Source organism: Peromyscus eremicus, chromosome 7 (genome assembly GCF_949786415.1).
Source record: "Peromyscus eremicus chromosome 7, PerEre_H2_v1, whole genome shotgun sequence".
In the NCBI taxonomy this organism is placed as follows: Eukaryota; Metazoa; Chordata; class Mammalia; order Rodentia; family Cricetidae; genus Peromyscus; species Peromyscus eremicus.
Window position 1 is genome coordinate 56,409,444 of NC_081422.1, and position 25,808 is coordinate 56,435,251.

The window sequence follows — 25,808 nt, forward strand, 5'->3', positions numbered from 1 at the left end:
TACAGGGAAAATATTTTATTGCATCTATAAATTTAAAAGCTAAATTAACCCAGCAGAGGCAGCTCCACGTTTAAAGTGCTGGGGTCCTTCTGGTGGCAGCAGTCTGAATTAGAACTGTCCTCTCAACTTGAAACGACTCCCTGCCCCTGTCATTGTCTCCTCCCCCGCCAACTTTTCCCACTGGTACATGACCAGAAAGTCGCTTCTTTCCAAGAAAGACTGGGTAGCTCAGTACTGAGTAATGTTCCCAGATTTTGTGCATTATTTACTTTGAGACTGTTAACTGAGATCCTCCTGCAAGTGCCACCATGCCTGACCACAGGACACATTTTTGTTTGCTTTTTGGGTTGGTTTTTTTTTGGGGGGGGGGGGGCATTTCATCTGTGTCACCCTGACTGTCCTGGAACTCACTCTGTAGACCAAGCCGGCCTTGAACCACCTGCCTCTGCCTCCTGAGTGCTGGGATTAAAGGTGAGTGCTACCTCCGCCTGGCATAGGACAAGTTTTAACACAAACATTTTATCTTGAAATAATAGCAAAGCAGAAGATGGTTGTTATGCTTGCTTTCTGTTACTGTCTGGGTTTTTAAGACAACTATGTGCTCCAGGATAGGCTCAAACTGGCCCACCTGCCTTGGCCTCCCAAGTTCAATCAAGTTGTCCATATGGCTCTGGGTTTACTTTTGAAGCTAAGTTTTAGCTAAATATGTAGTGACTAAAGTTCATCATGGATCTGGAGTACTAACAACCCCAAGACTCTAGACCTATTTAAGCAGATCCAGACCCAGCAGATTCACAATCTAAGTAATACATTAATTTTCTGCTAAAACGAAAGTTCCACCCAACACCCCATGTATGTTCTACATCTCATCAAGGGATAGCAGGGCAAAGACTTTTCACTGGTATTCTTTTGTGAAGACTTGTTTTTACCTTAATTACTTTAGTCTGAATCTCCCCATCGGAGGCTAGTTCCTGGTGGGTCAGCATGTACTTCTCACACTTAGCTAGTGCCTTTTCATTTGCAACAGACACTGTGATGGCGTGAGGGACATGTGGCTGCATGACTGTCTCAGTTTGCACATTAGAGGCAGGCTTATGATCTACCCATCTGCTCCCTGCAGAGCGGGACCTTCTGTGTCGTACAGGAATTGGTGTGTTCTGATCAGGTTGGAAGAGGAATTGAGAAACAAGCACAACCCAGGATTACTTTGAGGTACTGTTAGAAGTGCAGCAGTTTACAATGCAAATTCACAACAACAGAATCATCCTGCCCAAGCTAACCGTGTAAGTCATCTCATGTTCTCTTAGCCAAACAGAACCAACAGACATCTCGAGAATGGTCATATGGGAGCTTCCATTTCAACAAAAGGCAAAAGATAAATTTGTGGTGACTCTAGATCTTCGTGTTTATGGCTAGTTGAGGAAAAAATAATACATTTTGCATTCTTGATCAAAAACTAATTCTTATACCTGCTTTGTGAAGTAATACATAGATTAGCAGGTTGGTTAAAGGTATCAGCAGGATCAATACAACACTAAAGTATGTCTGGGGCATCTAAATAGAAAACACTTCTCCATATACAGCCAGACCAAAAGACTACAAGCTGTTGAAGCTCTGGCTTAGCAAAAGCCTGAAGAACACAGGAACTTCACGTGCAGCATGCCTGAACAGTGTTAAGTACTTCTGAGCACTTGCAGTAAGGATTTTTATATCTCAAAACACAATTCCACAAAGCTTCAAATATACCAACATTTTTTTCCTCCAAATGTCTCTTAAAAGCTCCAAGAAGCAAAGACTGTAGTATGAAATCAGCTTGTATCATGTAATAAAAACTAGTTGTTTTCCAGTCAAATGCCATGGGTGCCAAGTTAAACAGCACATTCAACTCAAGAAAACGTATTTCATATACATGATATAGTAGCACATAAACAACTGTGAGCGTCTCCTGTTTATGAAACTAAAAATAAATGAGAGTCTGTAGGCAGAGCCCTTCCTACCTAGCCAAATGAGGATTCTGGTTCAGTGTTCAGTTACAGGAAACCAGCTCAGGGCAGCTCTAAGGACAGCTCTACAACAGTCACCACAACTTGCCACTAAAGACACTGAGCGTCCATGCAGGCAGAAACCCCCCTTCCATTCTGAAAATGGTCCGACTGATGTTGAATAAGAAAGCCTAGCTCTTAGGATCTAGCACTCGGCAGAAGAGCTTCCTTGAACACATTTACAGCATAATACATTCAGATCAAACTCTGAAAAGGAGACAGACTGCAGAGAATCGATTAGCAGTCATGACGATTTTGAAATTCTTTCCTCACCAAAATGTAAAGCTTGGTCCACCTGATAATTTCTGACCAATGAGCATGGACACAGAGATAACTAACCGCATGGGAACTTTTCTGCTGCACTTCTAAAGAGATTTGGATTTCAAGAAAGAAGTTAAAGTCTGTGTCTTAGTACATCCCCCTGACCGTCACAGCCAAGTCAGGCATTCCCTTACTGCTGGCAGGTGTAAACAGACCTCCCAGCAGGTTGGAGTCTGACACAGAAGAGGAGAATTTACTAGAGGTGATCACAAAGACCATTCACCATGATCTGCTCCCTAAAAGTAAAATCTGCAAAGCAAGAACTTGAGACTATAGAATTGTCTGTTGCTGTATATGAACCCAAGACTGGTCACCATCATTAGTAATCAGATTGCAGGGCATTTATCTACAGTCTAAATCATGTAAGAGGATCTTTTTGGTTTTTGAGACAGGGTTTCTCTGTGTAACAGCCCTGGCTGTCCTGGAACTCACTCTGTGGACCAGGCTGGCCTCAAACTCAGAGATCCGCCTGCCTCTGACTCCCTACTGGGATTAAAGGCGTCCACCACCGGGCATGTAAGAGGATCTTAAAGTATTTACTGTGAGATCATTTTACTTAAAAGAATAATTTTAAAAGAGCAGTTAAGATTTTATTGAATATCTAATTCACAGTATTGGTGTGATTATTTATTCAACTTCAAAGGAAATTTTAATCTTAATATTGAAGAAAACATGAATTGGGTTTAGTTAATCACCCTTGAAGGCCTTGTAAGGCCTCAAGATTAAAATTTTAGGATGTGAAGGCTGTCAGTAGTTTCAAACAGTTCAGGTCACAGAAATCAAACAGGAGGAAGCATATTTTATATTAAAGCGATGAAAGATTGGTGATGGCCACATGCAGTGCATGCATCTGGACAGCAGCATGGGTTGAAAGGAAAGGCTATTACTGGGACAGGCAGGATAGTGAGAGACTCTCCACATAAGATATGCTGTCTTCCTTCAAAGGGGTAAAGACGGTGTTTACAAAAGATGGTGGTTACACAGGAAATGCTCTTTTGTTGAGTGTCATGGCATCTGTGACTTACTTTGGAGTGCCTCAGAAGATAAAAGATTGCATAAAATAACAATGACTCTGACAGAGGAAGGAGAGTCTCTAACCCATTAAACTTTCAAAATGAAAAACTTATTACCCCCCACCCCCCCAAAAAAAAACAGCAAGAAAAAAATTAAATTTGGGGAAGGGGAACCAAAAGAGAAAGAAAAAGTGTAGGCTTCTACATTCATGTTTGTGTTGGGGGGATTATGGCTCAGTGATAGAGCTCAGTGTCTTATAATGTCGAAACCCTAGGCTCCGTCCCCAGCAACAAGGGGGAAGAAGGAGCAGGAGGAGGAGAAAGGAAAAAACGAGGGGGGAGGATCAAGGAAGCAAGACACTCATGCTCCTAGATTCTGTGCAACGCCCCTTGTTCAGGCGAGCAGCCTACTCTAGGGGCACCATGCTGGCTGGCATTCCGAGCTCACGGGCACATGCTTCTGCTTTCTCACATCAAGAGCTCAGCCTCAATTTCAGGGTGGCTCAGTCTTTAACAGAAAAATCAGAGCTTCTTCATTTTGGAGTCTACCCAGCTTTCCCTCGAACTTTTGGAACCAAGTTACAAAGAGCAAAGGAGCTAATTCTACCACTACAGTGCTTTAAAGAATGCTGGCACTAACCCTGCGGCAACGGTCGTCTTCTACGCCTATCTCACTGCTGAATGTAGGGACCATCTCCCTGCCTTCCGTCCAGTACAGGCCCCGCCTTCTGTCTGACACCATACACGTTTTACTTTGTCCTGGCTCCTGCTGCCTATGCCTTGCAAGAGAGGTGACATTGACAGGTGTGCTGAACGGAGACAGTTTCTGCTCCCACTCCGAAATACAGGAAGCTACAGAAATGCTGCTGCAAGAGTTAGAGCGCCTTTGTAGCTGTGGCTGGCTCATGAGTTGCTGGCCGTTGGAAATCTGAGCAATATTGTTACTAGAAAGCTAGAGAAATTGGAGAAAAATTAATGAATAAGACTGAAAAACTGAGAGAAACAATATTACTTTTCTACATTTCTACTACATGAAGATTTAACATTGCAAGAAACTATTTGCAGTCATTAAAATTTTTGTCATATGCTTTTGTTGTTTTTGAGACAGGGACTCACTATGTAGCCCTGGTTGGTCTGGAACTCTGTGTAGACCAGGCTGGCCTCAAACTCACAGAGATCCACCTGTCTAAAGCTCCCAACCAAATGCTGGGATTAAAGGGCATGCACCGCTATGCTCTGCCCCTTTGTGCTAAATTTTAAAAATAGAAGCTTAAAAAAAATATGGCATGAAACAAAACAATTCTCACAGAGAAACACTCCTCTAAATGGATAAACTTTTCTCTAGCACTAAGCTACACACAGCTGCAAACACTTACAGGCATGGGCGAAGGAGAGACGGATCTCTGAATGATTTTTTCCCGGTCCCGCTCCCGGGAGGGTCTCTCTGGCTTCTCAGGTTTAGGTTCAGTCACAATGGCCTTCAGCTGTTTGAGCTTTTCATCTTTGACCCAGAGTTTATTCTGCATCTCCAGCTGGGTGGCTGCTACCCGACGATCCTACAGGGATCAACAGCAAGTTACAGTCTACTTTATCTCTCGGCATAAGCACACCGCACCTCCCACTTTATTCCTGGAAAATGACAGTTCTCTACTTCTTCCAGAGATTAACAGACACCACCAAAGCTCTGCCACAAGCACAGAAATGCAAAATATTTAACCTAGAGGAACACTCACACACTCCTTCTGCCATTTCATCGTCGTTTCTGTCACCATGCCTTGCAACCTGGCTTCTAATCTGCGCTTGTCAGAAAGCTGCCGCTGAAGCTTCTGATTCTGGCTCTCAAGCTCCTGCTGCAGATTGCGCTTATCTTCTTCATAGATCGTGGTTGTTTTCTCCAAAATCTCAATCTGCAAAGGAGACCACCCTGCTTAGCATCTGCTGTGCAAACATCCCACCTAACTGTACAATAGTCCTTCAATTGCTCACACACACACACACACACACACACACACACACACACACACAAACACACACACACAGAGGGAGGGGGAGAGAGAGAGAGAGAGAGAGAGAGAGAGAGAGAGAGAGAGAGAGAGAGATCCAGAAATAAGTTACACAACAAGCCCTCACAAGCCAGGTGCCTGCATCTCCTCAAGCTAAGCTCCACTCCTAAGATGAAAAGACTAGAGTCTCTTCCCCCCTCATCCCGCACAGCAGTGACAGGCACGTTAGCCGTTGTGAGAGAAGTGCGGAATGGCCGGTACACAGGTGAAAATGTGACCACGAACCTTATACTCCAGAGTTTTGTTTTTCTTCTCCAGTCGTTCTATTTCTGATTTCTGTCCTGAAATCAATTTTTCTTTTTCATTTAGTTTTTCCTGAGTGTAGTTTTCTTTATTTGAAAGAGAATTGTCAAATTCTTTTAATAAGGCTTTGAAAGTCATACCTGAAACAAAGCAGACGGATTGTGCTGTTTAATACAGATACAAAATAAAACCAGCTTTCATTGGCAGACACTCGGCAGAATGCAGCACTCCAGCAAAACCCCCTATGGCAACTGTACATAAGAAAGGCTGGGAATGCAGCTGCTTGTACTTGTCTACTCTGTACATTCATGAGGCCCTGGGTTCAATACCAAAAAATGAAAATGATTAAAACAAGTTTGGAAAGAAATCAGGAGTTTGATTCTCAAATCTATAAGAGATGTTCACAGAAGTAGTTAGTAACCTTTCCCTAACACTTAAAGTTTGCTTACAAATGCAAAAACAGAAATAATCCTGTATTTGAGATCAGCTGAGCCTGGGCTGAAGACCCTGGCACACTACTTGGTCACTCACGGAAACAGTCACTTCCATGGACCAGACTTGTTCAACTGTTCTACACATTTTCAAACATTATTTCACTTTTCCCTACACCATCTAGAAGTACAAATAATTAAAAAGTATAAATAACTTGCAAACAGGGGAAAACTACAAAATACCATCTTGTGTCCATCACTATTAAAAATAAACATAGATGGGGAGACAACCACTTTTTTCTTCCTATATTCTTTAAAAATAAATAAAATAGAGCTGTTGAGGAAAACAAAACCTTTCCATTCAAATTAAACACCTTGAGACCACTACAAAGCCCAGAAACAAGTCTTCCTTAAAGAGGAGGCTCACTAGATGGAGTCACTAAGACCTGTTTCTACCTCTGAAGTCACAGCAGCTGTAAGCAGCTCTGCCCTTACATTGTTTGTTAAGCTCCTCAGTCATTAGTTGGCGTAGGTGATGCCGTTTCTCCAACGTTTCAATCAGCTTTGGAAGGGTCTCCTCATCGTTGATATCCAGAAGTCTCCATGGAGGCAGTGGTGGGAAGCTCTGTAGAGTCATCTCAGTCACCAAAGGTTCTGTGTGGAGTTTAACAATATGAAAGAGCTTCAGCAAGTCTGATACTGTGAGCAGAACCCCTGAACCAGTAACCACAGAATTTTATTTATTTATTTTTTTGCCTCAGCTTACTCAGTGCTAGAGTTGCAGGTATGCTTCACTACGCCCTGCTTTAGGCATGGAATTTCTCAAAAATTAGACAAAACATACAACCAAGCAAACCTTATATTTTAGTTTGAAGTTTCTTTCATTTGGTTGTTAAGAAGGGTGTAAATAGATTTTTTTAAAGTTGACAGAAAGACAAGCAAATGAATAATGATATAATAGGAAATCATACCATCTCCAACTGGGCCACCCCGAGGCAGGTTTCTGTATCGTCTCCCTGGTGTCAAGCCACATATCACCTTGTCTACTGGTCTCGCTACTTCAACTTCTTGGGTTACTTCAGCAAATCTCATGACTTGCTAAAATACAAAGCAGAGTCTACAAAAGCATCCCCAAGTCCTCCTTCACAGATGGCTAAAGAATTCGTTTGCATATCCAGTGAACCTATATCAATCTACAAAATGTGCAGTTTGCCATTCTTTTTTTTTTTTTTCCCCCAAGACAGGGTTTCTCTCTGTAGCTTTGGAGCCTGTCCTGGAACTAGCTCTGTAGACCAGGCTGGCCTTGAACTCACAGAGAGATCTGCCTGTCTCTGTCTCCAAGTGCTGGGATTAAAGGTGTGCATTACCACTACTGGGCCAGTACGCCATTCTTCAAGTAGCTGTTCTCCCTAGAGAAAGCCAACTGTACAGGACAAATATGCTTAAATTACCAAGCTTTCTTCATAGTCTTCAGCCTTTGGATTCACACACACGATCATCCGCACCTTCCCTTCCCCATCGAAGTAGTTCTTGAACAGATGAGTTAGCTTTGAATCACGATATGGAACCATCTATAAAGACATTCAAAAGCTAAGCACATTAGACAATTAAAATGCATGATTAAACCACAAAGTGGTTGATGAAGGCTGTTGTGTACCTTGTTAGTTCCATACGTCTGGTTCTCTCTCAGGACTTCCATGCATGTTCTGAGCGTCATTAGTGACTGATTAATGTTACCTGAGAGGAAGTCAGATACAGAGAACATTTGAAAACAGCAAATGTAATTCATCCATAAAACTGTAAAACTTCAACTTCAGGCTGGAGAGATGGCTCAGAGGTTAAGAGCACTGGCTGTTCTTCCAAAGGTCCTGAGTTCAATTCCCAGCAACCACATGGTGGCTCACAACCATCTGTAATGAGATCTGGCCCTCTTCTGGCCTGCAGGGATGCATGCAGGCAGAATACTGTATACATAATAAATAAATAAAACTTTAAAAAAACTTCAACTTCATTTAACTGTTGAGAAATAGATTTTCATGGCTCAAGTTCAAGAGCTGTCCATGTATGGTCCCACTATACTTTCAACAGTATTTTAATTAGTTGTTGTAGAATATTATTTTAAGGTGTGTTACTTTTGTTTATGTTGCATTTGTTTAACTCTGTGAAGCTGCATTACTGTGTCTGTCTAAAACAGCTGATGGTCTAATAAAGAACTGAACGGCCAATAGCAAAGCAGGAGAAAGGATGGGTGGGGCTGGCAGGCAGAAAAAATTAATAGGAGAAATCTGGGAGAGGAGAGATTTAGGAGCAAGAAAAGGAGGACATCAGGGGTCAGCTACACAGCCAGCCACAGAGTAAGAGTAAGATTTACAGAAGTAAGAGAATGGGAAAAGCCCAGAGGCATAAGGATGACAGGATAATTTTAAGTTAAGAAAAGCTGGCTAGAAACAAGCCAAGTTAAAGCCTGGCATTTATAAGTAAGAATAAGCCTCCGTGTATGTAATTTATTTGGGAGCTGTGTGGCGGGATCCCCAAAGAGAAAACACTTAACAGCTTCAATAGCCATCTTTCAGGTACTCCATTAAAAAGACCCCCAAATACAATATTACTCTTCTTAAAAAAAAAAAAAAAAAGAGAATTTCTTTTTTTTTTTTTTTAAGATTTATTTATACAGTGTTCTGCCTGCATGTTTGCCTGCAGGACAGAAGAGGGCACCAGATCTCATTACAGACGGTTGTGAGCCAAGATGTGGTTGCTGGGAATTGAACTCAGGACCTCAGGAAGAGCAGCCAGTGCTCTTAACTGCTGAGCCATCTCTCCAGTCCCGAGAATCTTTTTAAGCTTTGTTTATTTTTATTCTTTGAGTGTTTTGCCTGCATATATGTAAATATACTTCATGTGTTTGGTGCTCACAAAGGCAGGAAGAGCATATAGGATCCCCTGGAACTGGAGTTACAGTCGTAAGCTGTAATATGGATTTTTTGTTTTGTTTTGTTTTGTTTGTTTGTTTTTGTTTTGTTTTTCAAGACAGGGTTTCTCTGTGTAGCTTTGTGCCTTTCCTAGATCTTGCTCTGTAGACCAGGCTGGCCTTGAACTGACAAAGATCCGCCTCTGCCTCTGCCTCCCAAGTGCTGGAATTAAAGGTGTGCACCACCACCGCCCGGCTGTAATGTGGATATTAAAAAATGTGAACTCAAGTCATCTGGAAGAGGAACAAGTACTCTTTAGTTTTTTTGGTTTTTCAAGACAAGGTTTCTCTGTATAACAGCCCTGGCTGTCCTAGAACTTGCCTTGTAGACCAGGTTGATCTTAAACTCGCAGAAACCCGCCTGCTTCTGCCTCCCAGGTGCTGCGATTAGAGGTGTGCGCCACCATACCTGATATGCACCAAGAAAGCTTAACTGCTGAGCCATCTCTCTAGCCTAGAAATACATGACAATTTTCTGGTGGTTTGAATGAGAATGGCCCCCAGAGGTTCATGTTTGACTGCTTGGTCTCCAATTGGTAGAACTATTTGGGAAGGAATAGGAGGTGTGGCCATTCCCAGTGGCATGCACTCTCTCTCCCTGAATCAGCTGGTCCACAGCTACTCTACAATAAGCACTCAGCCATTGCTCCAGCACCACGCCTCCTGTTGCCTTTCCCCCTGCCGTGATGGTCATGGGCCGACCCCCTGAAACTGTAATCAAGCCCCCAGCTAAGTACTTCCTTTGACAAGTTGCCTGGGTGTTGGTGTCTCTTCACAGCAATAGAACAGTGAACAGTTTTTTCCAAACCCTAAATCCTGGCATAGACAAACTCATTAATTTGGCTTGCTTCCTTTCTTTTTTTTAGGGGAGGTGATGCTGGATACTGAACTTAGGAACCTCATACACAGGAGGCCAGCCATATCCCAAGTGACCATTTCAGTGGGAAAGGGATAGAAGTCCCTCCTATGTTAGAAACATGTTAGGGACATGTTTCTAACAGTCAATTATCTTAGAAGCCAGCAAACTATGTCCCTCTCCATCTCAAAAGGATTTCTTAGTCATCATGCTTTCTTTTCCTGACTTACCTTATTTGGATTTCTGAGCCAAGACAAGGCTAGTATATTAAACTTAACACCTCTAAAAATTCAGATCTCGATTGCTGTGGGATGTATGGCAAATGTGTTGCTAATTAATCAATAAAACACTGATTGGCCGTTGGCTAGGCAGGAAGTATAGGCGGGGCAAGGAAGAGAATAAAGCTGGAAAGTGGAAGGCTGAGTCAGAGAGACACTGCCAGCCGCCATGATGAGAAACAGCTTGTGAAGATGCCGGTAAGCCACGAGCCATGTGGCAAGGTATAGATTAAAGGAAATGGATTAATTTAAGCTATAAGAACAGTTAGCAAGAAGCCTGCCACGGCCATACAGTTTGAAAGCAACATAAGTCTCTGTGTTTACTTGGTCGGGTCTGAGAGGCTGTGGGACTGGCAGGTGAAAGAGATTTGCCCTGACTGTGGGCAAGTCAGGAAAACTCTAGCTACACTCGATTAGACTCCCAAGTATTTAAAACTGTTCATCTTGGAACACTAAGACCTCCTAACTCCATCACGGCTATCAGACACATCATTTAGCTAGATATAATGATACATGCCTGAAATACCAACACTCAGAAGGCTGAGGCAGGATAACCACAAGTGCCTGGAAAGTTACCTTCTGACTTTTATGCACACTTTGAGGTGTATACACACACAAATAAAATGTTAATATTAAAAAAAAAATAGCAGATTTAAAGGCTAAGTTTAATAGTCAGTGTTATTTCACTGATTAAGCAGAAACCACCCATTAATAAATACAAACTGTCATTCCAAGCTGTTGAAAGTTATAACCATAAATAACTACAGCACTGCAGCCGGGCGGTGGTGGCGCATGCCTTTAATCCCAGCACTCGGGAGGCAGAGGCAGGTGGATCTCTGTGAGTTCGAGGTCAGCCTTGTCTACAGACTGAGATTCAGGACAGGCACCAAAACAACACAGAGAAACCCTGTCTCCAAAAAAAAAAAAAAAAAGTACAGCATTGCACTCACCAGCTTCACGTAACCTGTTCCCTTCTGCTTTAGTCCGGTTGGTTCTTTCACTTCCAGCAAGATCTACCAGAGACAACTGGCTTAAGGTAATTTGTTCTTTTTCCTGCAAAGGAGAAAGCCAACAATCTAAGCTAAGTTATAATGTACTATAATATTAAGATCCAGTTAACATGGTATTAAGTCTTGTTGGACACTGTATGTATGCAATACAAATACCCAGAATGGCAGAGGATGATGATACAGGAGAGTTTGTTTAAAAGCTCATAACACTGAATACTTGTCTGCTGCCTCAGAGCAGACATTAGCTGATTCCTTGAGAACAGGGAGTCTGTTCCATTTTGCTATCACCAGGTATTTAGTATTCCAGGAGTTCGAGTATTGAGCTCGTCTTCAGAAACACACACATGCACGCACGCACGCACGCACGCACGCACAAAAAAGAAAGCCTATATAAAATAACATTAATAATTTAAGAGTCCTCTAACTTATACAAAGAAATGAAAGTCAGGGTGGACAGATGCTCAATGGTTAAGAGCACTGGCTGCTCTTGCAGAGAGAGGCGCCAACTACACCCACGTGGCAGCCTGTAACTCCAAGGGATCTGATGCCTTCGTCTGGCCTCCACAAGCACCAGGCTCCCATACTGTGGTGCACAGACACACATGCAGGCAAAACACTCATACACATCATATACAAATAAAGCTTTAAGAAAAGAAATGAAAGTCAAGAAGCACCTAAATGGCATTATGCTATTAGCAGTAATTCATATCCCTAACACCAGAATAGTAATTCACAGGAAATCAGGGGAAGAACTGTCTGTGGCCATTTTCTAACTAACATTTATTGAGTACTGACTATAATCCAAGCAGTGGCCAAGAAACTTCACACGGCTTCTCTTAATTCTGACAACCTTATGAGAAGGCTCTCTTATAGTCAGGTCAGACAAAGGAGAATAGGTAGGAATCAGAATTCAAATACTAGTGAACCTCAGCACTTTCCTGCCAGCCTGGACATGGCCACATTAAACAGTTAAAGTCACAATCAGTGAAACAAGACTTTAGTCTTAGCAGGGGAGGCTGAGGCAGAAAATTTCTGAGCTCCAGGCTACACAGTGAGAGTCTATAGCAAAAAACAAAAACAAAGCCAGGTATGGTAGCATGTGCCTTTAATCCTGGCTGTTGGGAGACTGAGGCAGGTGGACCCCTATGGGTCTGGGGCCAGCCTTGCCTAGATAGTGAGACAAGAAACAAACAAAAGAGGCCATGGATTTGAAAACTAGCAAGGAGTAGTCTTAGAGGAGGGTTTGGGGAGAAGAAAGGGAAGGGAGAAATGATGTAGTTACACTATGATCTCAGAAATAAAGGAGAAAACAAACCAACAAACGTTCAGGGTCATCCTGGGCTCATTACATGAGACCCTGTCTCAGAAGGCAAAACAATACCTAAAACAATGCAACACATTCTTACAGATGTTTAAAACTTTGCAGACCCTTTTCACAACACAGCAAACTGCATGTGCCACACATGCTATGCACTAGGATCACTCAATAGGCAGAGCCCAGAAACAGCACTACACACACACACACACACACACACACACACACACACACACACACACAAAGAAGTCATTGGCTATACAGCTATTAACTCTAGAGTAATCTGCATCACCATGGTAGCCCCCAATTTAGGTCATCTTCCAAAATCTTAGGGCTGAATTAGAAAAGACAAGATTCACATTCAAACCTTACCTGTAAGACATTGTCTCCATCGGCATCCAGGGGAGCCTGGACGAGTTTAATGCTGAACACGCTATGTGAACGGCTAGATTCTCTGTTCAAATGGGTGTTAGCAATACGTCTCTTTTTCTGACCTATGATGACAGAGAAGTCATTGATTACACCTGAACTCAGCCATTTATTATACCTGCTTTCCAATTAATCCCAAAGGACTACTATTAAATTACAGCAACTACTCTGAAGGTTAAAACCACCAGTTGACATTTTTCAAATTCTAGTTATTTCTAACCTCTCCAAAAAACTTCAAAAGCCTCTTCTGTAGATTTCACTTCTACTTCTGTACATCCTGCAACATACATATTGTGGTTCTTATCTTCTCGGAGTATTTTGGATTGTGGGAGTCTATGGGAAAGAAAGAAATGGTTAGTTTCCTAAAGGAGATACAACTGTCCTCCTTTAAGACTGAGGTTCAAGTGTCCAGCAACACAACATCCCCTTTCACCTCAACACCACTGACAGAATTCAAGCTCATGCATGCTAGCCAAGAGCTCCACCACTGAGCACATGCCCAGCTTTTCTCCAGTAGAACCCATGGTTCTAAAAGCTGGAGAGTCCCTGAGTGTAGTGCTGGCACCCGATGAGGGCCTTCTTGCAGTGTTATGATAAAGGCACCACATAGTGAGACACAACAAGCATGCTCCCATGACATCCTTTCTTTAATGGACATGAAGTTACATAAGATCCCCAAAGAAATAGTAGACTTAAAAACCAAGACATGATTATACAGTCAAGATTAGTTATAAAGCAGGAACCAATTCTGGTTTTAAAGTTTGCTCTAAGCCGCCCTAAAAAGCACACAAAACAACAGACAATTAGACTGCAACAGTACTATAGCACTATCGTATGCAGCACAGGCTACTCAACACAGTCTAGCGCTTTCCTCATTTAAAAGACCAGCATGTTCAACTGGCCCTGACCTTCAAAGCAATGCAGAAGAAGAACTCAGAAAGGACTTAGTATATGCCCAGAGTGACCACCCCTGCAAAGTGGCTTGGTAAGTTTTAGTTTGCAGTCAGTTAAGATTAGGTAAGGGTGCTTGCATGTTCTGTTTTAGTTAATTTTTTAAAAAATGCTTTTATTTTACATGTATGGGTGTTTTGCTTATATGTAAATCTGTGCACCACACGTGTGGCTAGCACTCACAGAAACTAGAAGAGGGCATTGGATATCCTGGAACTGAAGTTACAGATGGTTGTGAGCCACCATGTAAGTGCTGAGAACCAAACACAGGTCCTCTGGAAGAGCAGCCAGTGCTCTTAACCACTGAGCCATCTCTCCAGCCCCATGTTTTAATTAATTTTATTTATCTGGAATTGAATGTGTGGAGGTCAGAGGACAACTTACAAGTCAGTTCTTCCCTTCTACCATGTGGGTTCCAGGGATGGAACTCGGGTTGTCAGGCTTGGCAGCAAGCACCTTTACCTGCTGAGCCATCTCATCAGCCCCACTCTGTTTTGTGACTGGTGAGGATGGGGACATTTACCAGTCAGCATCACTGATAATTAAGATTTTCTAAAAGAAAGGAGGGTTTAGAGGTAGCAGCCTGCCCACTGCAAAAGAAAAGCAAACTACTTACAAACATGCTAATATGCCCCCCGCTAGTGTTAACTACACCCTTCTCCGTAAGAAGAGTCAATATCATCACATACACAGACTCTGGGTTCCTCATAGGTGTACTGCAGCCGTTCCACCTACCAAAGGAATAAGGCAGACATTACTGTTCTAGAGTAGCCATCCTGCAGCAACGTTTCAGTCTAGACTAGTGACAGTGATGATGGAGATTTTAAAACCCTCTACTTGCCAGACTCTTTCACTGCATCAAAAACTAATAAAAATAAACCCCTCAGAAAAGGAGAGCTAACACCATCCTCACATTAAATCCACAATCAGTACTAAATAGGCTCCCTTCTAAGTGCACTCGAAAATACTCCAGGAAGGCACTCTGGCTGTTTCCTATGCATGACTAAATAAAACCAGACAGTATCAGTTGAAACAGTATCACTTAGAAAAGCCAAACAAATTGCAAACAAAAGAGACATAAAAATAATTAGTAGTGTTGGGCATAGTGAAGCATGCTCTTAATCCCAGCACTTGGGAGGCAGAGCCTGGTGGATGTCTGTGAGTTCAAGGATAGCCTGGTCTACATGGTGAGACTAACTTTTAGAAAAAAAGGAAATTGCTAGGCGGGTGGTGGAGCACACTTTTAATCCCAGCACTTGGGAGACAGAGCTGGGTGGATCTCTGTGAGTTCCAGGACAGCCAGGGCTACACAGAGAAACTCTGTCTTGGGGAAAAAAAAAAAAGCTGGGCGGTGGTAGAGTATGCCTTTAATCCCAGCAGAGACAGGTGGATCTCTGTGAGTTCAAGGCCAGCTTGGTCTACAGAGTGAGTACCAAGATAGGCTCCTAAGCTACAGAGAAACCCTGTCTCAAAAACAAAAAAAAAAAACAAAAAAACAAACAAAAATCAAAGCAGGGGGCGGTTAATTGGTAGCAATGAATGACTTCACAAAAGTTTAGATAAAACTGGTACACACAAAACTGGAATTGCAACAAAGGACAGTTTAAAACACACATGAAAATATGTGCTCAAGTGGGAAAGTAATTTAATATAAAAGGCATTGCCAAGACCATACTCTTCTTCCTCTCTGTAACTTAACCCAGGTACTTCTCTTTTCGTTCCAACATTCCCAAGCCAGACAGGTAACCCCAAAAGGAAGCCCCTTTCTACAGTTTGCATTTGAAGTTGGGCGTGGCAGAGCACACTGCTAACCCAGCGCTAAGAGCTGACACGGGAGGATCACATGGAACAGGAGTGCAATGCAGTAACACTGCCTCAAAACCAAAGCAGCTCTCCTCTGAAGAACAGCTGAGTGAAGCAAGACCTAAGACCTTCAGATTTAATTCACCTGGCAATAATAGTTATTTTACAAAATCATGTTTCAAACAGAAATCCTGTTGGAAATGCCATTAAGTAAGTCATAGAAATTAAGTTAGGGTTCAACCAGTCATGCACTTTTCATATTAGTGAACATACTGACATAAGTGGACATCAGTCTGTTCTCAGTTTAATGTTTTCCACAGTAATGTCCCTTTACACATATACACAAATGTTATATGTAAGACAAAGGTCTTCATATTATTTATGTTTTAATTGGCTGCAATGAAACACAGTATGCAAGACCAGCCTTTAGCTAAAGAACAAAACCACCCACTCAAGAACACTGTACCATTCATCAGACACAAGATCTGTGAATCAACCCTGACATAAAGAGAGGTACTTCTGTAAAGCTACATCGTAACTGGTCTTCAGATTCTCTAAGTCAAGACCCACAGATATCTAAGGAGTAGCACTTACCTCTCACAGAATGACAATGCAATGTGGCTTTACACTAATCGGCAATGGATGAGCTAAGAATTACTTGCACAGACAAGGACCAACTCTATAGAGATCACCAAGACACAGACAGGTAAAGAGGCTGCAAAACCCCCAGCACTATCAGGGTGTTAAAAGATGCCCCCAACACTGTCTGTAAAATTGATATTTGTCTAAAACCTATGGCTAAGTTTTCAAAAGCAGTCTCCAAGATGGATCTTCAGGTCACTATACCTTAACCTGTTGGTTTCCTAATACAGCTACAATCTAGTTAGGAATAAAAGTATTCAGGCTGGACAGATGGCTCAGTAGTTAAGAGCACTGGCTGCTCTTCCAGAGGTCCTGAGTTCAATTCCCAGCAACCACATGGTGGCTCACAACCATCTGTAATGAGATCTTGTGCCCTCTTCTGGCCTGCAGGCAAACATGCAGGCAGAATACTGTATATATAATAAATAAACGTATTCATTGAGCATGACTACATGATTTCTGTGCATTCTGAAAACAAATGTAGGCGTTATCCCCATTTATACCTGCAGACACCAGGGACTGCTGGGGGTATTTTTCCAGTGTTACCCGAAGAGACTCTCTTCACTACTTACTTGGGCTTTATGGGATCAAACTGCACCTCTTCCAATAGATCATATATGTAATTATTATAGATTTCAATGTAAGAGACAAATACACCATAGACACTGTCTTCATCAACATCTTCTGCTTTGCAGAATTCTTGTACATTTATCATATCTGCAAACTCTGGATCTGCCTGTCGCCTAAAACAAGAAACAGATCCATCAAAGTCAGATTTTACCCACTGAGAGTTAATATCAAAAATAGATACCTGTGTTGGCTGCTTTTATGTCAATTTGACACAAGCTGGAGTCTTTAGGAAAAGGGGCTCTTAACTGAGAAAATATCTCCATGAGCCTTGGTCAAAAGGCAAGTCTGCCTAGCATTTTCTTGATTAATGATTGATGTGGGAGGGCCCAGCCCACTATAGGTAGTACCAACCAACCCTAGGCAGGTGGTCCTGGGTTGTATAAGAAAGTAGGCTGAGCAAGCCACAGGAAGTAAACTGGTAAACAGCATTCATCCTTCCATGGCTTCTGCATCAGCTCCTGCTTGAATTCCTGTGCTGACTTCCCTCAGTGATTTGGACTTGGAAGTGAAAGATGAAATAAATCCTTTCCTCCACCAAGCTGCTTTGTTTAGGGCATTTTATCACAGCAACAGAAACCTAACTGAATTGCCAGGTGTGGTGCACGTCTTTTAATCCCAGCTTGGTCTACAAAGTGAAACCCTGTCTTGAAAAACCACACACACACACACACACAAACCCCAACTGAAACCATACCAGAGTGGAAAAACTCTTAAGAAATATTCTACCACTTATAATTGAAATCATAAAGCAACTTTATTCAGATTCAAGGTGGGTCAAGGACAGCCGAGCCCTGGAAATTCATAGCACAGGCACTCACCTTCCCCAACTCACAGACAAAATACTAGAGCAGTCAAAAACATGCCTCAACCCTGACCTCACAAAAGTCAACTTTAAGACTAACTTCTCTAATTCATAGTCACCTTCCCCAAGCTAGAGAAACTGTAGGACAGAATTCCACCCACAGGGAGTCAGTGCTACACATGAAGTTACTCACTTGCTAGAGGGGGTCTTTGGAACGGGCATGGCTTCTCTTTTCTGCCGTTCTAATAAGGCATCAACTTCACACTGTATTTCCATGCTGTTCCGATCATTAGATTTAAAAACCTACAATAGGGGCAAAAAGGACTTTTGAAACAAATTTTACTTATGAAATAGCAACATTTAAAAACAGGAAGCACTTAACATTTAAACTCTGGGGGAAGGTCAGAGAGTTGCTGGGCCTGCAACTCTTGATCCTCTTGCTTCTACCACTCAACTGCTGGCATCACAGGCATACCCACCATGCCCACCACATCTGGACATATGTAAGAGTCAAAGCAGCTCCAGTGCTTTTATTCTTCCTCAGTATCATGTATCCAGAGATGTCTCAGTCCTGTGTCCACAGTGACAGTCACAACCCAAAGGAGTCACTGTATCCAGAGATGTCTCAGTCCTGTGTCCACAGTGACAGTCACAACCCAAAAGAGTCACTGTATCCAGATGTCTCAGTCCTGTGTCCACAGTGACAGTCACAATCCAAAGGAATTGTACTTACGTAACGTTTTGCTTGAAACGACCCTATGCTGTTAAAGATCATGTTCAAACAGCGAGGAAGCAGGCCTCCGTACCCTGGAGAACCTGTCATTGTATGAGTTTTTCCACTTCCCGTAACACCATATGTAAACAAAAGACCTACAGTATAGCAACAACAAGAAGTTATAGTCTTAAAGTCCCACAAAACATTTCATTGTATTTAAAACATTTAAATTAACAAACCCAAAAAAGGGCATCACTCTAATGAGTTAAATCTGAATTCAATGTCAAACCAAATATATAAATATTAAAAAGCTTCACCGCAAGATTAAACAGAGAATTCAACTAAACTCCAAGAATCATACCATTCTTGCCATGAATGAGGTCATCTACCAATGGACTAGCCACAACATCAAAAAGTTCCTTCTGAGTGGTATGAGTGCCAAATACCCGCTTAAATGAATACTGAGTCTGTGGAGAAAAGAAAAATAAATAATTCCATTAGACTAGAACTGTATCTGTTCTACATTGGAATGTTTCTGTTGTGAGCTTTCAAATCCAGACATGTAAAGAAAAAACTGGAGCCTTCAGTAGTTACAACATACATAAATCACAGTCATCATAACAAATACTTTCAGTCCAGGCACTGAGTAAAGGCAAGTCCACTAATGGTGCATAGATTAGGACTGATCAAAAGTGAACATTTGCCGGGCGGTGGTGGCACACGCCTTTAATCCCAGCACTAGGAAGGGAGAGACAGGCAGATCTCTGTGAATTAGAGGCCAGCCTGGTCTACAGAGTGAGATCCAGGACACGCACCAAAACTACACAAAGAAACCCTCTCAAAAAAACAAAAACAACCACCACACACACACACAAAAAAAGTGACCATTTATACCTAGTGACACAGAGGCTGAGGCAGGAAGTTTGCCATTAGTTTGATGGCAGCCTGGGCTACACAGAGAATTACAGGCCAGACTGGGCCATAATGTGAAACCTGTTAACAAAGCAAAAACACAAGGTAATGACCTATAATCTTGAATTTATGTTGGGCAGTGGTGGCATGCTCCTAATCCCAGCACTCAGGAGGCAGAGGCAGATGGATCTCTGTGAGTTCGGGGCCAGCATGCATGGTCTACAGAGTAAATTCCAGGATAGCCAGGGCTATACAGAGAAACCTTGTATTCCCACCCACCCACGCCCAATTTAATTTATTAATAATTTCAAGTGTTGTTTTTTTTTCTTTTTTTGGAGTATGTTTGTATGAAAGAGTCTGTTGTGTATTCATGGCTGGCCTAGAACTTGCAATGTAGACCAGGCTGGCCTTCAATTTTCAATGATCTTCCTGCCTCTGCTACTATCACTAGCATGCACCACCACCCCTGTCCACTGTCTTCTACTTTCTCTTTATAAAGGTATATTTAAAGTAGCAAGGCCAACAAGATGGCTCAGCAGGTAAAGGCACTTGCTACCAAGCCTGAGAAACTGAGTTCAATCCATGGAACTCACATAGTGAAAGGAGAAAGGACATTGTAAATAGGACAGCAAAATACCAGGATTACAGCATTTTAAAACTAGAAAATGAACTACAAATATAATTGTATTTAAGTTCTTTTACAAAATAAATGTTACTTTGACAGTGTGTGTTATGTATGTGTGTATATACACATATATATGTATACACACACATATAACTTTTTAAAGACTATCTCATGTAACCCAAGGTAGTCTCAAACTCACTGTGTAACCAAGAATGAACTTGGATTTCTGATCCTCCTACCTCTACCTCCAGAGTGCTGAAATTATATGCCACCGTGACAATGGGAGATTGGTTCCAGATCCACCATGAAACCAGATATATAAGAATCCCCAGCCAGGCGGTGGTGGCGCATGCCTTTAATCCCAGCACTCGGGAGGCAGAGCCAGGCAGATCTCTGTGAGTTCGAGGCCAGCCAGGTCTACAAAGTGAGTTCCAGGAAAGGGAGAAAGCTACACAGAGAAACCCTGTCTTGAAAAACCAAAAAGAATCCCTGAGTCCACTACTTAAATGACACAGCATTTGCCATTTAATAAACTTTAAACCATCCTAGGTTGCCATTATACTAATACAATAGTTACTCTTCTGTGTTACATAGGGATTGACAAAGAAACATCTGTCTATATTCAGTGCAGATACCTGTTTTCCATGAAGACATGGGAGGGGGCAGTAACAGGAGATTAAACCTATGACCTCCCTCACACATCCTAGGCAAGTGCTCTACCAATGAGCTAAATCCACAGCCCATTTCTGAAGGTTTTCAACCCCTGGTTAGTTGAACTCCTGGATGTGAGATTGTAGATACTGAGAGCAAAGACATGGATCTATATAAACATAGACACACATATAAAAGATTTATCTATTCTTGAGTGTATGAGTGCTTGTCTTTATGTATGCATGTACTATGTGTGTGTGTGTGTGTGTGTGTGTGTGTGTGTGTGTGTGTGTGTTGCCCATGGAGGCCAGAAAAGGGCATCTGATCCTGTGAAGTCAGAGCTAAAGGAAGTTAAGTCACGATGTTGTAGCCGGAGCCTTTTCTGCGTCCTGCTGGGAATCAACCCAGGTCCTTTGAAAGAGCAGCAAGTGCTCTTAACGGAGGAGACATCTCTCCAGCCCCCGAAACTACTATTTCATAAATGATAAATAAGATTAAAAACCTCTCAGAGACAAAATCCTGCTCCAGGGACTGCAAAGACGGCTCAGCAGTTCCCAGCACCACATGGTGGCTCACAACTGTCTATAGCTCCAGTTCCAGGAGATCTGATGCCCTCTTCTGGCCTCCATGAGCACCAGACCCATATGTGGCTTACATCACATACATGCATGGAGGCAAAACACTCATAGACATAAAACTTAAAAATCTTAAAGAAATAAAATAAAAAAAATAAAAATAAAAAAAAGATTTAAAACACATAATTCAGCTAGTCTAGTCTATCTTTTACCTTTGTGAAGTTTTCATTCTCAATGTACTTCAGAACAAAGACTGTGGAATGACAAGAACATGTAGGGTGGTGACAAGGAAGACAGATGCACTCCTCTTCCTCAAGAATGCCTCCTCCTTTGGTGTAATGAAAATAGGTACAGGGACTGCTCATCCAGAGGACCTGAGTTCAATTCCCAGCTCCCACAAGGCAGTTCACAACTGTCTGTAACTCAAATTCCAGGGGATCTGACACTTTCATACCAATGCACAATGCATTTAAATAAATTATTAAAAAAAAAAAAAAAAGAGCCGGGCGGTGGTGGCGCACGCCTTTAATCCCAGCACTCAGGAGGCAGAGCCAGGCAGATCTCTGTGAGTTCGAGGCCAGCCTGGGCTATCAAGTGAGTTCCAGGAAAGGCACAAAGCTACACAGGGAAACCTTGTCTCGAAAAACCAAAAAAAAAAAAAAGAAAGAAAGAAAGAAAATAGGTACAAGAAGGCACCCACTCAAGCTCCTGAACAGTGGCAAAGCCAGCTCCACAGCAATGCTCTCTGAGTACTCGATCTCCACCAAACCTTGGGTTTGCATGTACTTTAAATCCATTTGAAATTCAGTAAGTCAGTATTCAACTCCCATTGTATCCTCAAAGACCTGCTCTGCTCCACCAACCTCCCTGACCACTCATTCCTGCTTAATCCAAACTTAGTCTTTTGACAAACAGGACTGGAAGGCACATATGCTCTGGTGCTTACATGAAGAACAGGAAAGAGACAGTGAACACAAGCATAGACATGCATCTCATGATGTTTCAGTTCAGTAAGAGACCACCAACAATGGTGGTCCTCTAAGATTACAAAGGTGATAAACTCTAGTGCCTAAAGGAAAAAAGCACACCATATCACTTCAGGAGGTGGTGACACTAGTGTAAACAAACCTGTTTGGATAGAACAGATGCACTGTGGTACAACTGCATACTGTATTCCATAAAGCAGTACTATGTGCTGCTGGAGTCTAAGAGCAATAGTCTGTACAGCCTCCGTGTCTGTTATGGCAATCTATCTAGCATAAATAAGCAAGTATACTTGGTCATGTTCACAAACTGGTGAAACTGCCCAGTGACCTCAGAACACACCTTCATCTTTAAATGATGTATACCTATCAATAAATCAATGCAGTAAAGTGTTATAAAGGAGGCATACTGAATGAAGACCAGAGAGTGAATAGCTGTTTCTGCTGGAGTAGTCTGAACACCCTGAGGAAGTAAGATTTAAGCTGAAATTCAAGTTGGGGAGGCATCCAGGTTACAAGGGGGAAGTCTAGGTTAAGCCAGCGCGGATGCTAAGCATGATTCTGGCTTACAGAGGATCTCCAAAGACTGGATGAGTACTGAAAGACAAGGAAGGGAAGATAAGCAGGAGGCTGGTTGAACAGGATTTTCCCCATCTACAGACTTTATTCTTTAAGAGATTTTGCACAGGGAAATGATAAGATCTCTTTCTACTTTGCAAGAGCATTCTGGGAGCTCTGTGGAAACCATTAGACAAGATCCTCTGTAAAAGCAAGCAGCCAGACAGACTCCAGGAAAGGCTCAAACCATGCTCTGCACCCCTGAGAACTGGTTGTTACCAGTTCTCCTTAACATTAAGAAAAATTCCCTAGCCAGGTGGTGGAAGTGTATGCCTTTAATCCCAGCACTTGAGAGGCAGAGGCAAGTGGATCTCTGTGAGTTCAAGGCCAGCCTGGTCTACAGAGCGAGTTCCAGGACAGGCTTGAAAGCTACACAGAGAAACCCTGTCTTGAAAAAAAAAAGAAAAGAAAAGAAAGAAAGAAACATAAACATTCCCTGCCATCTTCCATTGTTCCTCCACAGCCTGCAGTCAATGGGCATATCGCAACACACAGATTAGAAAGCAGTTAGTCAGGGGACTCATGCTGTTAGTTACATTTAGCACAAACTAGAGTGTCCGCTGCCCTGAATCAAGATAAAAACACTTCCCCACCACAGACAGCTTGATTAGTAACCAGCTCAGAAGAAGCTAGTGGCAGAAAGACAGACAGGAAAGGATAATCTCAGGATCCACTTTGTCAGGATTCATGACCCAACATGAGCAGATGCCAAAGGAAAGTAGCTTCCATGTTTCTGGACTGGGCAACTGCACAATAATGGTACCATCTTCTCAAAAGGCTAAAAGGAAAACATTCAAAGGGCAGCGGGGACTCAAGAGCTCCTTTCAATACATAAAACTTGAGATGAGCGGTGGTGGCGCACGCCTTTTAATCCCAGCACTTGGGAGGCAGAGCCAGGCAGAGCTCTGAGTTTGAGGCCAGCCTGGGCTACAGAGTGAGTTCCAGGATAGTCAGGGCTATACAGAGAAACCTTGCTTCAAAAACCCAAAACTTAAGATGGACAAGTGACACCCACCAAATATAGCAAGTTGTCAAACATTTAAATTTAGAGTTAGAAAAAAAAAAAAAGATTTTTGCCTTTCCATAAAAATTCCAGAGCATTTTAAACCATGGGAATGATAGGTAGAAAACAGAGTCCCTGGGTCAGGCATAGTGACTCATACCAATATTCCTAGTACTCAGGAGCCTGAGGCAAGTTCTGGTCCAGTCTAAGCTAATGTGTGAGATCCTGTCTCAAAAAAAATGAAGATGAAAACAGAAGATGGGAAAGAAGAAAAAAAGAGACCCAGACATAGCCTACCTTAGTATTCAGAGGCTAGACAGAAGCCAGCAGTGGGTAGCTAGTAACAGCCAGAGTTAGAGAGGAAGAGAGTGCTTCAGGAAGGAACATGCCGCTGAGATAATGAGGACAAATTGGCAGCAAAGAGGACATGGGTGGTCTAAAGAATGATATCTCTGCAGTAGTGTGCACAAGCCTGAATAGCAGCCCAATGTGGTGGCTCAGGCCTGCAATCTCAGCATACAGGAAAATGAGACAGGCAGAATGTCTCGAAGAACCAAAACAAAAAAAGAAAGAAAAAGAAATCCTCTGAAGCTGGTCAATGGTGGCATAGGCCTTTACCAGCACTCAGGAGGCAGAGGCAGGCAGATCTCAGCCTGGTCTACAGAATGAGTTTCAGGACAGCCATAGCTACACAGTGAGACCCTGTCTCAAAAATACAAAAGAAAAAAAAAAAAAAAGAAAAGAAATCCTCTGAGCGAAACCCTCTAATTCCAACATCCCAAGTCTATCTGTATGTCCTAGAAATCAAAGATAAGGTGGATAAAGTATCCCTTCCCACAAGTGAGATCACAGAGGACCTTTCAAATTCAAATGGCCATTCAGGAAACAGCAAATGAAAACAACTTGGTTCCACTAAGAACCTACCTCCTTATAGTCTCCATTTCTGTTGAGTCGATAACCCTCAGGAGTATGGAGCTGCACGGTTGTATTATTGACCACTTCTACACAGCATTCTTGATCAGGAAAACTCAGTGGGCGCACCCTACAGTATACCTGGAAAAAAGAGAAAGGTTTTTAAACGAGGTTGACTTTTTGCCTGATTTTTCTTTTTGGTTTTTCTGTTTGTTTGTTGAGACAGGGTTCTCACTCTGTAGCCCAAGCTGGCCTAGAACTCTCAGCAATCTGCCTGCCTGGGATTGCAGGCATGAGCCACCTTGAATGTTGAGCACTCACTTGATTTTTCCATTTAAGCTTTCTGTTCATTCATCTACAAATATCTGATCTTCCACACAAACACAAACACAGAATCATGAAAAACAAAATCTGCAGCTCAGAATGGTCAAATGAAAAGATGCATTAAATCAAAATAAATTTCAGTTAAAATATTAAACTGTACAGTTTCTCTTCAGTGTTGTGCTCAAATAAAATTGTACTAACATAAAAATCTCTCTAAATGCCTGAAAAGGCTATTAAATTCTTTAGAATTAGATGTCATTTCAAAGAGCCAGCTCAGGTGGGGCATGCAGCACACACCTGTAATCACAGCACTTGGAGGGTGGGGAAGCTAATTTAAGGAAAACCTGTCCAGCTGTCCTCACAGCTGGTGGTGCAGCTGAGCACCAGAGCCCCTGGGCAACAGTAGTGGAGTGCTGGTATTCAGAACACTGCAGAGCAAGCAACTCTTCTCAGGAGGAAGTATGACTTCCCTGAGTTATTCTACACCAGTCTCTATAAACCTTGAGAATGTGTCAGTTACCACATACAGAGGACAAAGTGGGAGTTTGGAACACTTAACTTTTCAAATTCTAATTGGCGATAGCAGGTTTGGGGTCAACAACTAAAGACTTCCTTTTTCTGGGCTAGTCCAGTAGAGAAAGCAAACTTCAAGGCTAAAGCCAGCTTTATACAATTTAGTGGATCAATTTAACT

General features: G+C 42.3%; 1 protein-coding gene across 6 annotated transcripts in view; it reads right to left on the reverse strand.

Annotated features, from left to right (window-relative positions):
- The window catches only part of Kif23 (kinesin family member 23), a 30,043-nt gene that overhangs the window by 2,424 nt on the left and 1,811 nt on the right, over nt 1-25,808 (reverse strand). For 2 of the 6 annotated variants that reach the window (XM_059268046.1, XM_059268044.1), the window contains exons 3-20: nt 24,804-24,932; nt 18,874-18,979; nt 18,531-18,667; nt 17,991-18,100; nt 16,938-17,108; nt 14,610-14,651; nt 13,190-13,302; nt 12,913-13,034; nt 11,166-11,268; nt 7,771-7,850; nt 7,565-7,684; nt 7,085-7,211; nt 6,609-6,767; nt 5,665-5,822; nt 5,110-5,283; nt 4,753-4,932; nt 4,017-4,328; nt 930-1,157 (exon numbers count right to left, since the gene is read on the reverse strand). In XM_059268046.1, coding sequence (XP_059124029.1) covers nt 930-1,157; nt 4,017-4,328; nt 4,753-4,932; nt 5,110-5,283; nt 5,665-5,822; nt 6,609-6,767; nt 7,085-7,211; nt 7,565-7,684; nt 7,771-7,850; nt 11,166-11,268; nt 12,913-13,034; nt 13,190-13,302; nt 14,610-14,651; nt 16,938-17,108; nt 17,991-18,100; nt 18,531-18,667; nt 18,874-18,979; nt 24,804-24,932 — 2,571 coding nt within the window. The remainder of the gene's footprint in view (nt 1-929; nt 1,158-4,016; nt 4,329-4,752; nt 4,933-5,109; nt 5,284-5,664; nt 5,823-6,608; nt 6,768-7,084; nt 7,212-7,564; nt 7,685-7,770; nt 7,851-11,165; nt 11,269-12,912; nt 13,035-13,189; nt 13,303-14,609; nt 14,652-16,937; nt 17,109-17,990; nt 18,101-18,530; nt 18,668-18,873; nt 18,980-24,803; nt 24,933-25,808) is intronic. The other 4 variants (XM_059268049.1, XM_059268047.1, XM_059268045.1 and 1 more) reach the window with 3 other exon arrangements.